Genomic DNA, 16846 nt, shown 5'->3' on the forward strand with positions numbered 1-16846 from the left:
CACTGGAGCAAGTTTGAAGGTGGAGATGGGGGAGGTTGAAATGTTTTGCATTTCTAAGCAGATCTCTTATCTCCTCTTGCTCTATCTTTTTCTGCATATGGGTTAACTGTAGCTTTGGTTTTTGCAGCGACTGAAGATGTAGCAAACTTAGGAGGTTGGCTTTTGGCACAGCAGGCAGCTGGAGGGTGGTATTTTTCTGATGGGGAGACGTCCTTTTTTAATTTGTGGCATCTGTAAATATGGGATTTTGCTTACTGCTGCCCTGATTACACCTCTGATATATTTTATTTAGCTTAATGTTTGGATTTTGTGCTCACGCCCAGAGGTAGTGTCCCAAAGGGTACCATTAAAAAATCTTAGATAATGTTCTGTCCTTGCTGCAGCTACAGCTGAAAGCAAGGAAATGGGGTTTGGGGCACAGACTTCCTCATGGGCTCTGAATATTTTAGCCTTGTTCTGTGTAAGCCGAGGTTTTGAGCTTCTGTGTGCCAAGTATTATCCTAAACCATTGCTGTCCGAAAGAAACATAATACAAGCCACATATATAATTTGAAATGTTTTAGTAGCCACATTAAATAAGTAAAATGAAATGGGTGAAATCAATTTTAATACTATATTTAACCTAACATATCCAAAATAGTATCATTTCAATGTACAACCAGTCTAAAAAATTATTACTGAGAGATTTTGCATAGTTTTTTTCCGATAAATCTTTGAAACTTGGTGTGTATTTGACCAGCTGTCAAGGAGTCAATCCTGACTCATGGCGACCCCATGTGTGTCAGAGTAGAACTGTGCTCCATAGGATTTTCAATGGCTGATTTTTCCGTAGTAAGATTGTCAGACCTTTCTCCAAGGTGCCTCTGGGTGGACTTGAACCTCCACCTTTTTGGTTAGCAGCAGAGCACGTTAACTGTCTGCATCTCCCAGGGACTCTGTGTATTTGACAGCACATCTCAATTCAAGCACATCTCTGTGTATTAAGCACATTTCAAGTGCTCAGTAGCCACATGTGGTGAGTGGTACCAGATGGGATAGCACAGCCCTAAAGCTTTCAGAGGTTTGCAGAGGACACAGGAAAGGGTCCTTAGAGGGGGCAGGAGAGACACAGCCTAGAGATTAAACAAACAAGCTGCGAAGGAAGCCATACACAGGTTTCCTCCTCTTAGAGAAGCCTGATATGTAAAAATTCATCTTCACGGGAAAGGTAGAGCAGGAAGTGATTATTCATGTTACAAAAGAATTAACCACAGGATCCTTTAAATAGCAAGCTCCTTTAGTACACTGAAGATATGACTCAATTTGCAAAAATGTGATTGGCACTTGACATTTTAGTAGCACCTTTGTTTGGGCAGAGAGTGAACTGCCTGTATCACATGCAAGTTAGCATTCAGTTTGTCAGGTCTTTACTGGGCACCCACTGTGTGTCGTAGATGCTCATAAGGGACCACCACAGAACTAAGGACGATCAGTAAATCAGGAAAGACGAGCTAACTAGGATATTGGGAAGATTCAAATATTACGCAGTTAGGCTTTATTTCCACCACCCGTCTGTCAGTTTGTGTGCTGCTGTGATGCTGGAAGCTGGGCTACCAGTATCTCAAATACCAGCAGGTCATCCACATTGGACAGATTTCAGCAGAGCTTCCAGACTAAGACTATGAAGAAAGGCCTGGCGATCTACATCTGAAAATTAGTCAATGAAAACTCAATGGCTTACAACAGAATATTGCCCGATACAGTGCTGGAAGAATAGCCCCCTAGATTAGAAGGCACTCAAAATACACAGTGACCTCAACAATGGCATCAAGCATACCAAAGATTGTGAAGGTTGCGCAGGATGGGGCAGCGTTTTGTTCTGTGGTACATGGGGTTGCTGTGAGTCAGTGTTGACGCTATGGCAATGTAACAATAAAAACAGCATGTTTTATTTCTCTCTGAGGCCCTAATTTCTCATCCCTGGCCTTCCTCATAGCAAATAGTTATCTAGTGCTGCTATAACAGAAATACCACAAGTGGGTGGCTTTAACAAACAGAAATTTATTTTCTCACAGTTTAGGAGGCTAATCCAACCCAGTGCTGTCGAGTCGGTTCTGACTCATTGCGACGCTATAGGACAGAGTGGAACTGCCCCATAGGGTTTCCAAGGAGCGCCTGGTGGATTCAAACTGCCGACCCCTTTGGTTAGCAGCCATAGCACTTAACCACTATGCTTAGGAGGCTAGGAGACTGAATTCAGGGTGCTGGCTCTAGAGATAAAGGCTTTCTCTCTCTGTCAGCTCCGGAGGAAGGTACTTGTCTCTCCTGCTCCTGGATGATCTTCATGTAGTGTAACATCTCTCTTTCCCCATCTCTGCTGCTTTTGCTCGTTTGTTTAATCTCTAGTGCTTAAGAACTCGGCTGCTAACCAAAAGGTCGGCAGTTCAAATCTACCAGCCACTCCTGGGGAACCCTATGGAGCAGTTCTGCTCTCTCCTATAGGGTCGCTATGAGTTGGAATTGAGTCGGGTTTAGGTTTTTTTTTGGGGGGGTGTTATATTTCAAAAGAGAGTGACTTAAGACACACCCTGTACTAATCCTGTCTCATTAACATAACAAAGAAAACCCATTCCCAAATAGGATTATAACCACAGGCAGAGAGATTAGGATTTACAGCATACAGTTTTGGGGGACACAATTCAATCCGTAATATCAGGCATCAATTACTGTGTGTCACTGTGCTCATCTTAAGAGCAAGATGGGAGAAAAGCCAGAATGCGCTTCTATCTAGTTTGTACCAACAGTCAACAGTTGTTTACTTCTTAGGAAACATACTCTTCTTGAAGCGGGTTCTTTTGTCCTCTTCCGGCATTGACCTTGGTAAAACCCAACTACAGAACCAAGAGAATGTGACTTGTTTAGGAAGAGGCAAGGATGTGTTCAGGAAGTCAGTTGGCTCCTGGGTCCCTGAAAGTACACAGAGTTTTAGTTCACCAGCAAGACTGGCCCTCTGACCATCTTCTTCCTTAGAAGCCTTCCTGATCTCCCCACTTCTCTCCTGGGCATGTCCCATGTGCTGCTCCTCAATTTCACTCATGACGTTATGTTCCCCATCAGAAAAGCAATGAGCTTTCATCCCCAAGTGCTCATGAGATTAGCCTTGGGGAGCCTAGGTCAGTGTTCCAAGCCATTTCTTTTTTTAAGATATAATACTTGCTGTTAAAAAAAAATTGAGTATTTCCCCATATATGTTTGTGTAGATTTTATATGTATATATATAAAACAGATTTAGAAAATCCAAAAGAAGCTTCTATACATTTATCATGAGGTTTAGTGAACTTTTGAAAAATACGGGATTGAGTACTGAATGACTTTAGACATTGGTAGAAAATGAAGACATTTGTCTTCGTGTTTTAGGTGCATAGTTTTAAAATATCTTGTTAATCCTGGTTGTTCCATACTATAATTAGGTAACTTAGACCTATGTCAAGGGTGGAAGTGAACCCGTATTACAAATTTTCCTGATAATTTCAGGATTTTTGGTCATCTCCCTCTGAGATCTGATTGGCTTTTCCTTGTATTCACCTCCCGACGTGGCTGGCAAAGAAATCGCAAAGTGTCGGCTCTGCATTTTGTTTCCTTGGCCTCACCTTGAGTCTTGTCTACAGCCCCAACTTTCTTTGCACAAATCTCATCTGCTTAGTGAGGGCTGTTTTAGTTAAAAGGAGGAATATCCATGGATATGTTTTGCCAGGAGGCATCACAGAACTGCAGGGTGTCCCATGGTGCTGAAGGCACCACCTTGGCAGTGCTCCATGCTGACTTACTGCTGCCTGGGGGACCCCTGCCCTTTGAGGGGGACCCGTGCCTGTCTGACCTAGAGACTGGCTGAAGTAGCCACAGTCTGTCTGTAAATGGAATCTTAGGGACGTTGAATTTTTCTTTTTTTTTTAATTAAAAAAAAAAGGAATCGATATTCTAATTATCCCCCTATAATCTCAGCGGATCCCTAAAGTGCGTGCATCTCACTTTGGAGGGCACCAGCTCAGGAAGGAAGTGTAATTTCTTTGCTGAGCTTCAGTTTCTTTAAGTGGGAAAATGGGCGTCATAACATTGGGAAGATAAATGAGATAATGTAGGAAAATTGTCTGGCATATGAACAGCAGTCACCGTAACCTCAGCTCATAAAGCAAAACTTTAATTGATCAATGTCTAGGTTATTTGCAGAAAGCTGCTTTTTAGTTGACCTGGTTCCGATTATTCCGCTGGCCCCCTACGTGCTGGGGAGCAGAGTATTATACAAGAACACTGGAATGTTGCTGCGTGTGTGCTTGTCAGGAACCAGGAGACATCCGAAAAGGTTGCCTTGTTTATGTGCTTATGTGCCTCCTTTCTGCTGATAAGTGATGAGAATGGTCAACTCAACTTCATCCTGGGCAGATTCCTGACACGAGTGAGCCAGCTAATTTTGGAAGGAAAAAATGATGTAGGGAAAGAAATTCCACTTGGAATTGCTTATGAACTGTCTGGTTGAGTGACACTATGAGAGAAAGGGAAGAGCACACCTGTCTGTGTGGGCAGGGCCTTCTGAACTGAAGTAGCTTTTGGAATTTAGCCGTAATTTGTCCATAATGGAGATGCAAAGCCCGTTTGACAGGGGCACTTGGTCCTGGAAAATCTACCCTGAGTGTACTGCGGGTTTTTAAAAAAAATTTTTTTTTTAAAATCTTTGCCAAACCAAAGGTCACTAAGATTTTCTCCTATGCTTTCTTATAAGTTTTACAGTTTTAGTCTTAAATTTAGGTGTGTGATACATTTTGAGTTAATTTTTTATATGCATTCTTCATAGAGCTCGTACTAATTGCACATTCATCTGCAGTCCCAGGGTGCTTGACAAATACCTCTGTGAAATCCTTCACTGCTACCTACATTGTCGTAGAGGTGCTGGTTGGTCTGCCTGTCTTCACTACAGGCACTCTCAGTGTAGAGGCTCCCCCCATCCCCCATCTCATGCACTTTTTGCATGCACAGAACTCATACTTGGTACCTGGTTCAGTATATTTTGATTAAATCAAACCACAAACCTTATTTAACAAATAGTTTCAATCTTTCTTCTTCGATTCATTTACCATGACTTCTAAGTTGCTAATTCACCATTTTGGGTGTTACCTAATTTTTTCTACCCTTGTGTGCATTCCCATGTCACTCATTCATTCATTTATTCATTCAGAGCTTCAAATAAAAAAGGAGGTCAGGAGACTTGTCTATATTGAGGTGAGCATAAGGAGAGGCCCAAAGTCTAGATGAATTGAATAATCAACCTAGGGCTAAGTTGACCAGTCCATGGCTTGGCTAGCTCTGCGAATTTGCATAGGCACTCTGGAAATAAGAAGAGCCATCGGCCTCACAAGTTGCTTCTACCTTTTACCAAGGATTACAGATGATCATAGAGTGGGAAAACAATGGAAAATGGTATTGCTGCCTAAGAATTCATCTGTTCTGCTATAGGCAGTCTGAGACGTTGGTCTGGCCAGCCGGACCCTCTGTACGAACTGCCTTTACACGTGTTGTCACTGGGAGGTGAGTGTGATCTCTGTGAGGTGAGGGTGATTATCACGTACATTTTGTAGAACTGAGACTCAGAAAGGTCAGCATCACACAGTTAGCACTGGCAAAGGAGGCGGCCTCAGAGCCAAACTCAGGTCTCTTATCTACTTGGGAAGATGATGCTGGGCCTCCTCTGGGTGGGGCAAACATTGCTAGCTGTCTGTCATTGTGTGGTTTCCCCTCTGAACCCCCTGCTGGCCCTGAGACCTGTAGGCCACTCCGCCTGGGCCCGACCATGAGTAGCACTTGGCAGTTTCTGTGCTATACGCCTCAGGTTAACCAAAGTCGGATGGTTGTGTGTAGCTTTGTTATTTTGAGTACTCATAGAGGGGAAGCCCCTCTCCTGTGACCTCACTGGACTTCATAGATGCTGGACCTCAAATATCTCCATCATCTGAGTCTAAGTTGTTCTTTCTCTGCTGTTCCTTTCAGTGGAGGCCATAGTGGAGTTTGACTACCAGGCCCAGCACGACGATGAGCTGACCATCAGCGTGGGTGAGATCATCACCGACATCAGGAAGGAGGATGGAGGCTGGTGGGAGGGGCAGATCAATGGCAGGAGAGGTTTGTTCCCTGACAACTTCGTAAGAGTGAGTACAAAGCGAAACCCTTTTCATGTCTCCTGCGTGGGGTCTGCTGCGCAAAGGTCACGGGTCACTGGAGGTTGGATTTCATGGGACGCTCTTAGGGGATGCATTGACAGCTTGACCTCCTGTGTGATATCAGCAAGAGTGGATATGGCTTTGCCTTTGAGATCTGGGCATACCTGTTTTGAAATTGACTTTTTAAGGTCCAGAATGATACCTTTCCAAAGTGTATCACTTCTAAAAAATGCCGGAAAAATACAAAGGTTGTTAAATTGTTTTATTTATGTACTTGATTATTTGCTTTATAGTTTAAAAGAATTTTGCCCTTTTCCATTCCACGCAAAATGGAGCTGAAACTCAATTTTGACCACTTAAGTAGCCCAAGTAAATGCAGAATTCAAATTATGCTACATTGTTCACCTTTTGTGTTCACATTGTCTTTTTGGTAGGATATTATTATTTTCCCTTTCCCCCTTTATGTCCATGAAGCACTGAATAAAACATGTTTGTTTTTTTTTTTTTTAGTGAGGCTTTAAAAATTACGCCTTTTGCAGAATTTATCTAGGGTTTAATTATAAAAATATAAAGGATTCACGTTAATGTTACATTACTACATTAGTAAATAATAGTTTGTGCTGTTGGGTAAAAAGGGACCACCTGGGGCCTGCTCTCCATGGGAAATACCAAATAGATCTAAAAAATCCCTGTACTATAAACTTCCTACCTGATACCAGAGAAAAATGGAATGTTCTCAATAGTAAGAGCTACATTCTCAGAAACAAGCACAAGTTCCCAGGTCCCCTGGTGGTGTCTGGGTGGGTTCGAATCGCCAACCTTTCTGTAGTACTCGGATGTTTAACCGTTTGCGCCATCCAGAGAAGCAGGTAGCCCCGCTAAAAGAGCCCTGAGGGCTGAGTGGGAAGGTTTTATGAAAAGAAGTTATTAATGAAAAATGTTGATACACTCCAGACTTCCAGCCCCCTAGGAACTGCACTGGGCCCTCTGCCTTACCCCTAGAAAAGAGTCAGTTAGAACACAGTGTAGTCTTGCTTCAGGATCTTGCCTCAGGGTCATATCTACTATTCTTCCCCCCTTCTCCCCTTCCCCACTTCCTTCCTCCCTCGCTTCCTCCCCCCCTTTCTCTCCCTCCTTCCCTCCACCCTCCTTCCCTTTCTTTTCTGTGCAGAAAGCTGGGGAGAGTTTTGTTGGTAACATGCTGATAAACATTGCTTTCTGTAAGTAGTTACAGGAGTATATACTCTTTTTTTCTTGAGCTGCACTTGAACCAGGAGCCATGGTGGTGCAATGACGGAGCACTCAGCTGAAGGTTCATAGTTTGAAACCGCCCAGCAGCTCCATAGGAAAAAGGTTGGGTGATCTGCTCCCATGAAGATTTCAGCCTAGAAAAGCCTACGGAGCAGTTCTCTTCTGTCATATAGGTTCACTATGAGTTGAAAATTGACTCGACAGCACCTAACAACACTTGAACCTAGCAAGGCTGTCCAATTTTAAGAGTAGGGGAAAGCATTACATCTGGGTCATGGGGATAGACTGTTGATGTGTAAATGGGAGTTAGTTTCAAACAAAAAGCCCTGTTTTGGGAAAAGGCCATCCTTGAAGTTGAGCCAAATTAGAGTGTGGAAGGAGGGTTTTTCAAGATAAAAGGGGCAAAGCTCAGAGTGGGCATGAAGGAAGAAGGACAGAGAGGAGGACTATGGGAAAAAGAAAGGAGGACACTGGGAAAGGGAGGGGACTACAGCATCTGTCCAGCTTTGCCCTGTTTTGAAAACCTTTAACATGTCCTCTTGGCCTCATGCCCCCTTATTCCAAACCACAAATACACAGAATCAGAACACTTCTCAGTTGGGAGGTACTTATAAAACATACCGAATTTACTCAGGCCTTTAACAGATGTAGTAGCCGGAGCGCTGTAAGTGTTTGGGGAGGGTGCAAGGGAGCCAGGGCAGGGAGAGCAGTGCAGGAAGGACTCACACAGGCTCTGGGACCCCAGGGGTCCTCCTTGTTCCCCACACACCCTCCCGGGAACAGAGGACTCCCTCGCCTGTGAAATGGGGATAATATGGTCCCGTTGCCCCCACCAGGTGCGCTCTCCACCTACTCTGCCTTCCCCTGGGCTATGGCTCACGGGGAGCCCTGGCTGGACACAGCCCGGAGGGAGGGAGGACAGTGAGGTCAGGGCTTCATGGCGCTGGCTCCCTGCCTGTGGGGTTGCCTGGTCCTGGCTGGGCCCCTCTCGGTGGTCGCTGCTCCTATGAAGTCTGCCTTCTTCCACATCCTCTCCCTCACCCCTACAAGTCTAGAGGGTGTTTTTTAGCCCCGGCTACTACTTTTTTTTACTACCTTGGGATTTCGCTACACACTACCCGTTTTGTAAAAGCCTCTATTAATTGCACCTTCCAAACCAAAAAACCAAACCCATTGCCATTGAGTTGATTCCGATTCATCGCGACCCTATAGGACAGAGTAGAATTGTCCCATAGGGTTTCCAAGGAGCAACTGGTGGATTCGACCTGCTGACCTTTTGGTTAACAGCCAAGCTCCTAACCACTGTGCCACTAGTGCTCCAATTGCTCCTCAAACCTGTGGAAAAACCAAGCCCATTGCCATCGGGTCAATTCTGACTCATAGCGACCCTATAATTGCTCCTCAGATTACGCTAATTCGAATGCACCATCTGGTTGCTTTTGAGAGCCTGGCCACCTCATCGGGCCATTCTGGAAGTAAATGAGACAGTGCGGGGAAGTCACTTAGCACATTGGCCAGCCACCTACTAGTGTACCACTGCTCTTGTTACCAGGTAAAGGAATGGACCCTCTCCCCCGGGCACGGATTCCCCTGCTCTTGCCTATTCAGTTGTCATCTAACCTCAGCTTGAGCACTTCCAGTGAGGGGCAGCCATGCTCCTGGGAGGTGCCTGTTCCACTACTTGTGGCTGTTGCATTTGACAGAAGAAGAAACTTCTATTCTTTCACATGGCTGAGTCTGTTTTCAAGTCTTTACCCACTGGCAATGTTTTAGGCCTATTATTGAAAATTCAGTAGGTGGATGCAGTGGAACTTAACAACGAAAACTCCTGTAGCGAATTCTAAAAGCAGAAAAATACTTCTTTAAGTAATAATAGTCCTATTGGCATAGGTTTGCAGTTTTGAAAGAGGTTTTACATATGTCTTATTCAGCTCAAGAGTAATTTAACCCCAAATTGAATTGGGCGAACTTGTGGAATCACATCGTTTCTTTGCATGCCTTTATGTTGATGATACCATTGTTGGAAAGCCTACCTTAAGAGTTGTCTGGATTCATTTATCAGAGTTAATCAGTGTCCCATTTGATGGTCTGCCAAAGGGTTGGGGTTCAGTATCCACCTTTAATTCTGTATTGCCTCAGTCTCTCAGGAGAAAAATCCCAGCCAGCCCCCTGCATTTCTGTACCTAACCAGGCCATCCTGGGTATCACCAGCTCTCAGGCTGAGATTTATTGGTGCACATCAGTGGACCCAGCTAGGTTTAGTGGCCTTTTGGGTTTGTCCCTCTTCTTTTATTTACTATTTACTTTTATTACTGGTTAGGTCTTATTTATTTACTGTAAATGTAGAAGAATAATCTTTTTAAATCCCCTCCCCTTTCTTCTTCCTACCACTCTCCTCACCTGCTCTTTTGGGGTACATTTTTCTTTATCCCTCTCTTTTTTTATTCATTCATTTTTAAAGGTATAATTTACATAGAGTAAGATGCATAAGGGTATGGCTTGATGATTTTTTACTTAAGTATGTGCCCCTGTAACCACCGTCCGGATCAGTACTATTTCTGACCCTCCAGAAAGTTCCATCATGTCTTTTGCCAGTCATCCCTGTTCCCCAGGTGCTCCTCCTCCTAGGTAATCTATCATCATAGATTTGTTTTGCCTGTGCTTGAATTTCATATGAATGGAATCATACTGTATGTGCTCTTTCATGGCTGGCTTTCTGTACCCAACAAATTGTTGCTACATGTGTCAGTGGTTGGTTCTTGCTGTATTGTCTCCCCTTATAGGCATATGTCATAATTTATCCATTTTCCTGTTGAGGGATATTTGGGTTCTTTCTAGTTTGGGGCTTTTATGAATGAAGGCTTTGAATGTTCTTATATAAGCCTTCTTCTGGACTAAGCACTCATTTCTCTTGGATATATTCCTAGGAGTGGTATTGCTGCCCCCACTCACTTTGGCATGTGTACTTTTCTCTGTGTTTAAAGCTGTGGCCTCTGTGGGGGCACACCTGTGCCTTGAGCCTCATTTGTGCCCCACTAGGCAGCCTGAGTCTTGTCTTCATGTAGTTGCCCTATGAGTGTGGCAGGTAAGAAACTCTGAACTCCAAGACTCCATCTCCCAAGGCCGATTTGATTGTTAGGCCTGTGAACGATCAAAGCTAATTCTGAAATTGTTACAAACATACAAATAGTGAGTGTGTGCAAAGTTTTATCCAACTCATTTAATGGGAGAACTAGCAGAATGACAACTGATTCAATGAGCATCTGAGTAATGGATAAAAAGTCAGCGGAAAAAGTAATGCTTACATAGGATTGCTAAATTAGATTCAAAACCGGTTAATGTCTTAGAGGACAATGAAAACGTCACCTTTGGGGTTATCATCTGTTCCAGAAAAGAAAAGTAAAAAGCAACATACCTCATCATTTTTCTCCATGTTAACCTCTGACTTTACAGGATTGTGAAGTGTGTAGGCCCTTGTAAATTGTTAGTTAAATCAAGTTACATTTCCAGAGACAATCAGATGACCCTCCCAGGGGCTTATTAGTAAGTACATTGGCATGGCATTAGAAGGTCACATGATCCTTTTTTTTTTTTTGCCTAATTTCCAAGTTTTGGATTTTTTGGGAAACAGACCATAATGTGGGATATAATAATAAGAGGTGCTAGGGTGAACCCTCAAAGGTGTTTATTTTAGAAAATAAGATGGCTGCCCTTATGGGACCTCAGACTGCCACAGAAAACTGAAAGACATTAGGCAGATATATATATATATATATAATACATAATATATATATATATCGGAAACCCAGGTGGCATAGTGGTTAAGTGCTATGGCTGCTAACCAAGAGGTCAGCAGTTCGAATCCGCCAGGTGCTCCTTGGAAACTCTATGGGGCAGTTCTACTCTGTCCTATAGGGTCGCTATGAGTTGGAATCGACTCGACAGCAGTGGGTTTTTGGTGAGTTTGGTTTATATATATATATATATATATATATATACACACACACACACACACACACACATATATATATATATATAAAATGAAACCTGTTGCCGTTGAGTTGATTCTGACTGATAGTGACCCTATAGAACAGAGTAGAACTGCCCCTAGAGTTTCCAAGGAGCACCTGGTGGATTCGAACTGCTGACCTTTTGATTAGCAGCTGTAGCTCTTAACCACTACACCACCAGCCAGATGTAGGTTGTTTTATATAGGGGTTCATTTTCACATGTTGGATTTAAATAGCAGTATCTTCCTTTTTGAACCTTACCTCAGATCCAGACAACAGTGTACTTTAGGCAAGCAAAGGACTTAGCAGCAGTCTTTTTCTGAATTCTCCTGACAGGGAGCCATAGACCTGTATTTCTAAGTGGCCAGCTACATGAATTTCAGAAAGAAAAAGCCTCAGAGCTATAGCTTGGGCTGCTACTCATGTGTTGTCTGCTTTGTAGGGGGGCAGGGAGTGGTGGTGGATAAAGCGCAGCAGGACCCGGGCCTTCCACAGTTGTGGCTCACAAATAGACGTGTGGAAAGCAGGAAGCTGTGGTAGGGGTTGAAAGAATCAGCTTGTTGATCTTTAAGTTGATCTGACACTGTGAGGAAGTGAGCTGTTTGCTCTGCCTGTTGGTGTATGTGTTAGGTAAAAATCCATTTACACACTGCGTGCACCAGTGTTGGAGGGTGAGTGTGCTTACTTGTAGCTTACGTGTCGTCTGCTGAGTGTGACAGTTGTCAGCTTGGTTTCCCTGTCGCCTCAGCTTCCTTTGCTAGGTGTGTTGTATATCTCTTTGGCGTATTCTGAACTTTTTTGGTTTTAAAGAAACTCTTGGTAAGAGGCCATATTTGTGTAAAATGGTAAGTGAACACAGGTTTTATTTTAATCAGTGAGGTGGAAGCCCAGTAGTTTGCATACTTGCACCACTCTGAGATAAAGCTTGCTGTCACTTTGCTGCTCTTCATTTATGGAAGAATCACAAATCTACTTCAGCAAGTATCATTAAGTAGACTTTTTCAGGGGCTTATTCTATATTCAGAGACCCTCCAGTGGATCTTTCTGTCAAGTTTCACTTTTTTTCCCCCAACCCAAGGACCATTAATTTTGTGAATAATACTGATGATTGTTTTCAAGATACTTGTCTCTCTTGAAAAGATAGCAGGAATTTTGTAGGTGTATTTTATAACGTGCAGAGCCTCTTTTTGCTCACAACATTGATTTAGTCTTGACCTGCTTGGGTGTGTATGGGTCTGGTCTTCTCATTTGAGTAAACATTTACTGGGGTGTCTCCTAGGTGCTAAGCACCAGGAGATATAAGTACAAGCAAGCCACATTGTATTGAGTATTGTATTGTCACAAGGTAACTTCTCCCACAGAATGATGGCTTGAGCTCCTGTGACCTGGCCTTCAGTCATTTGGCACTTTGGAGAACATGTGTTAAAATGCCACTTGAGAAGGTTCTGACAGGACTTATCAGGCAAATCTGTTTGAACATGCAAAAGAAGCCCACAGTTATTTTTTTTTTGGCCCTGACTGTTATATTACTGTATGGAATAAATAATGGCTATATTTTATATAAAAAAAAATTTTTTTTTTACATTTTATTTAAGGCTTACCATAAGTCTGGCATTGTGCATATATCTGACTGTATCCGTCTATGTCCAATGACCAAATTTGTTGAGCACTTACTGTATACGAGGCAAAAAGGAGACTAAGCCTTTGACATTTTATCTCCTTAAATCCTTATACCACCCTATGAGGTAGATACTATTTTTATCATGCCCATTTTTCAGAAGAGGTTACTGAGGCATCTCAAGGTTAAAAGACTTACCAATGGTCACAAAAGCTAGTGAGGAGCAGCGAGAACATTTGAACCAGGGCTGACTGGCTCTAGAACCTGAACTCACACAGGCAGCATTGTCTGAGTGTTTGCACTGTTCTGATGGGATCAAGCCCTTCACCATTATTGCCTGCTGCATTACACCTTACCCTACTGTGTGACCACTCAGGTAGCTTGATGCTTCTTAATTTATTTTCTGAATTTTAAAGCATACTCTTCAAAAATTGACTGTTTCAACTCAAAAGGGCAACCTTTGCCTGGACTTAGGGCTTGTACAATTTTTCCTACAAATTTTGAAAGTAAGGCAATTAGGGAAAATTTTACATTTTACTGTTTTATAAGCAAACTTGTCATTTTACAGTGTTCAAGATATGCTTTGGAGAGGGAACTCCACTGCCTTTTCCATCAGTGGTGAATAATCCAGGTTTGTGACTATACAGTTGTTCCCCATCCACGGGGCCTTTGAAAGCAACCAATTTCAGCTCAAATTATTCTTTAAACTTTAAATATATAGTTTTCTTTCAGGAAAAGCAACTTCTGAAAACTAAAAACTTGAACCTGTTAGGCACTGTTGTGAGAAATTTAACTGCAAGAAGAAGTGATTAAGGACGAGTGTAACCAGTAAGGGTCTGCACTGCTTGGCATATCCCTCAGGCTTTGTAACAGTTGCAGTGGAGGAAGTGGGGTGGGTCTTGTGACTTCGGGAAAGCTGTGACCTCAGTGAGTTTTAGTCCCCTGACCTAGTTGATCTTGGTGATTATGGATAATGGAATCTTTTCTTAATAACAGGATTATCGAATCTTAGCTTAGAAAGAGACTTGGAGATCATGTGTTTCAACCTCGAGCTTTCTAGCAGATCAAAATCTAAGCCATCTAGGACATTGCCATGATTATTACTGGATATTTAAACGTGTGAAGTGTGGAAGTTCCACAAGGGACTCCATGCCAGTGGGTCTCAAGCCTGGCCCTGCTCCTGGCATATTAGATGAATTTGGAGGTGGGAGCAGGAGTTGGGATAGGGACCTTGGAATATTTTTAAAAGTTTAGACATTTCTGCTGCTGTTGTACAATGGTACTGACAGGGCAGCAGCATATTATATTTTATCTTTTCTCAAAAACATGGATTGGTAGTCTATGACCTGTAGTTCTATATTTGCAAATATTATGGTGTTATTTTTTTTAAAAAAACAACTTTATATTTAAACACCTGAAGTAAATATAAAAGGATACAAAGTCATGTCGGAAATTATAAAAAAAAAAATGTTTACTACAAATACTTGAAGGACATAGTTATATGTATACAGTGTTCAATTTGAGTCCATTAGAATTGATACATTCTAATTGTCCATCCCACCCCCTACCTGGCAGAAGTTTTAGGAATGGGCCCCAGAATTCCACTCCCAAATCCCCAGAAACTGTGAAAGTGATGAGGTGACTTTAAAAAACAAAGCTTATCCAGGTGGGCCAGATCATATCATATGAGTCTTAAATAAGCAGAGGACTTATGCTGCCAGGTGGAAGAAGAGGATGTCAAAGAGATTCAAAGCATGAGAAGGACTTGATGTGCCCTTGCTGCTTTGAAGATGGAGGGATTATGTGGGAAGGAATATGATGGGTAATCTGTAGGAGCAGAGATAGATCTAGCTGCAAGCCAGCAAGGAAATAGAGTCCTGAGATCTTTAGCCACAAGGAATTGGATTCTGCTGACAACCTGAATGAGCTTGGAAGTAGATTCTTCCCTTGAGTCTCCAGATAAGAGCCCAGGTCATCTGACACCTTGATAATTGGCCTTGTGAAACCCTGAGCAGAGAACCAGCTGAGGTCATTCAGACTTTTCACCTATAGAACTATGAGATGATATATGTGTGTTGTTTTATGTCACTAAGTTTGCGGCTTAAGATACAGATAATGAACGGCCTGAGGTGATACTCCTCTTTTTCTTTGGCAGGTTGTCAGTAGAGTCAAAGTGGGGAATCTAGACTTTCCTACCCCACCTGGTGGCAGCAGACGACCCATGGCAGCTCTCTCCTTTTCTGTCAGCATGTTGTCAGTGGAGGGACCAAATGGGGAGCCTGGATTTCCATCCCCCTACCTCTGGCTTGTCAGTGGTGGGCGGCCCCCCCCCCACTCTCGCCACTAGAGAGTGAGGAAGATCTTGTAGAGGAGGAAGCTGGAGAAAGGGATTCATTAGACTTGTATAGGAAGTCCTAGGCAAATTCTTGAGCAACCTACATATAAATCTGATGAGAAAAAGTTTGAAAATAGAGCTACGGTGTGGAATACCACCCAGGTTTTCACAGTGAGCTCTAGGTAACACAAAGTAGACCAGAATGGCACTGAATTTTCATTGGAACCATAGCCCACAAAAGTAGACCAGGACTTGCATGCTTAATCTGAACAGGGTGACTGCCTGCTAAAATTTAAGTAGGATATAGATTCTCATAACATAATAGCCCATATGTCCAGGACACAATGAAAAACCACCTCTCATACCAAGAACCAGGACAGTCTCAACTTGGATGACAAAAGACAACAGATGTCGACACCAAGAAGACAAAGATTTTAAAACAGCCATTGTAAAAATGCTTTAATGAGCAAATAAAAATACTCTTGAAACAAATGAAAAATTAGAAGAGCTCAGCAAATAATTAGAAGATATTTAAAAAAGCCAAATAGAAATTATAGAACTGAGGAAATATAATAACTGAAATAAAAATCTCACTGGATGAGCTAAATAATAGATTAGAGATGACAAGAAAGAATCAGTGAACTTGAAGACTCATTAATAAACTTTACCCTATTTGAACAACAGGGAAAAAATAGTCTGGGTAGCAGAATGAACAGAACCTTGGAGACTTGTGGGACAATAGTATAAGATCTAACATTTGTGTCATTAGAGTCCCAGAAAGAGAAGAGAAAGAGTTTGGGGCTAAAAAAAAAAAAAAAAATTAAATAATCACTGAAAACTCCCCAAATTTGGTGAAACCTAGAGTCAAGAAGCTGAGCAAAACTCAAACAGGATAAACCCAAAGAAATCCATGCCAAGACACATCGTAACCAAATTTCTAAAAAGTGAAGACAAAGAAAAAATCTTGAAAGCAGTGAGAGAGAAATGACACATTGCCTGTAGGGGAAGAATGATTTTGATTAACAGTGTATTTCTCGGTTGAAACCGCGGAGTCTAGAAAGAAGTGACACAACATTTTTTCAAGTGCTAAAAGAAGAGAATAGTTAACCCCAAATTCTATATCTGGTAAGAATATTCTTCGGGAATGAAAGGGAAGGAAATAACATTCTCAGATGAAGGAAAACTAAGATAATTTGTTGATAGCAGACCTACCCTTAATGGCTAAAGGAAGTTCTTTAAACAGAAAGGAAATGATAACAGAAAGAGGCTTGAAACTTCAGAAAGGAAAAACCAGTGGAATGGTTAAAAATTGGGGTATGTATGATAGATCATCTTTCTCCTCATTAGTTTTTTTTAAAACATGTTTAATGATTGAAGCAAAAATTATAACATCATCTTGCATGGTGTTCAATGTATATAGAGGTAAAATACAAGAAAATTATAC

The 16846-nt window shown here is 42.2% G+C and overlaps 1 protein-coding gene across 3 annotated transcripts in view; it reads left to right on the forward strand.

Annotated features, from left to right (window-relative positions):
- The window catches only part of SH3KBP1 (SH3 domain containing kinase binding protein 1), a 382888-nt gene that overhangs the window by 65661 nt on the left and 300381 nt on the right, over nucleotides 1–16846 (forward strand). For 2 of the 3 annotated variants that reach the window (XM_049872883.1, XM_049872879.1), the window contains exon 2: nucleotides 6019–6176. In XM_049872883.1, the coding sequence (XP_049728840.1) occupies nucleotides 6019–6176 (158 nt within the window). The remainder of the gene's footprint in view (nucleotides 1–6018; nucleotides 6177–16846) is intronic. The other variant, XM_049872882.1, reaches the window with a different exon arrangement.

This window comes from Elephas maximus, chromosome X, assembly GCF_024166365.1.
Source record: "Elephas maximus indicus isolate mEleMax1 chromosome X, mEleMax1 primary haplotype, whole genome shotgun sequence".
NCBI classification, from domain to species: Eukaryota; Metazoa; Chordata; class Mammalia; order Proboscidea; family Elephantidae; genus Elephas; species Elephas maximus.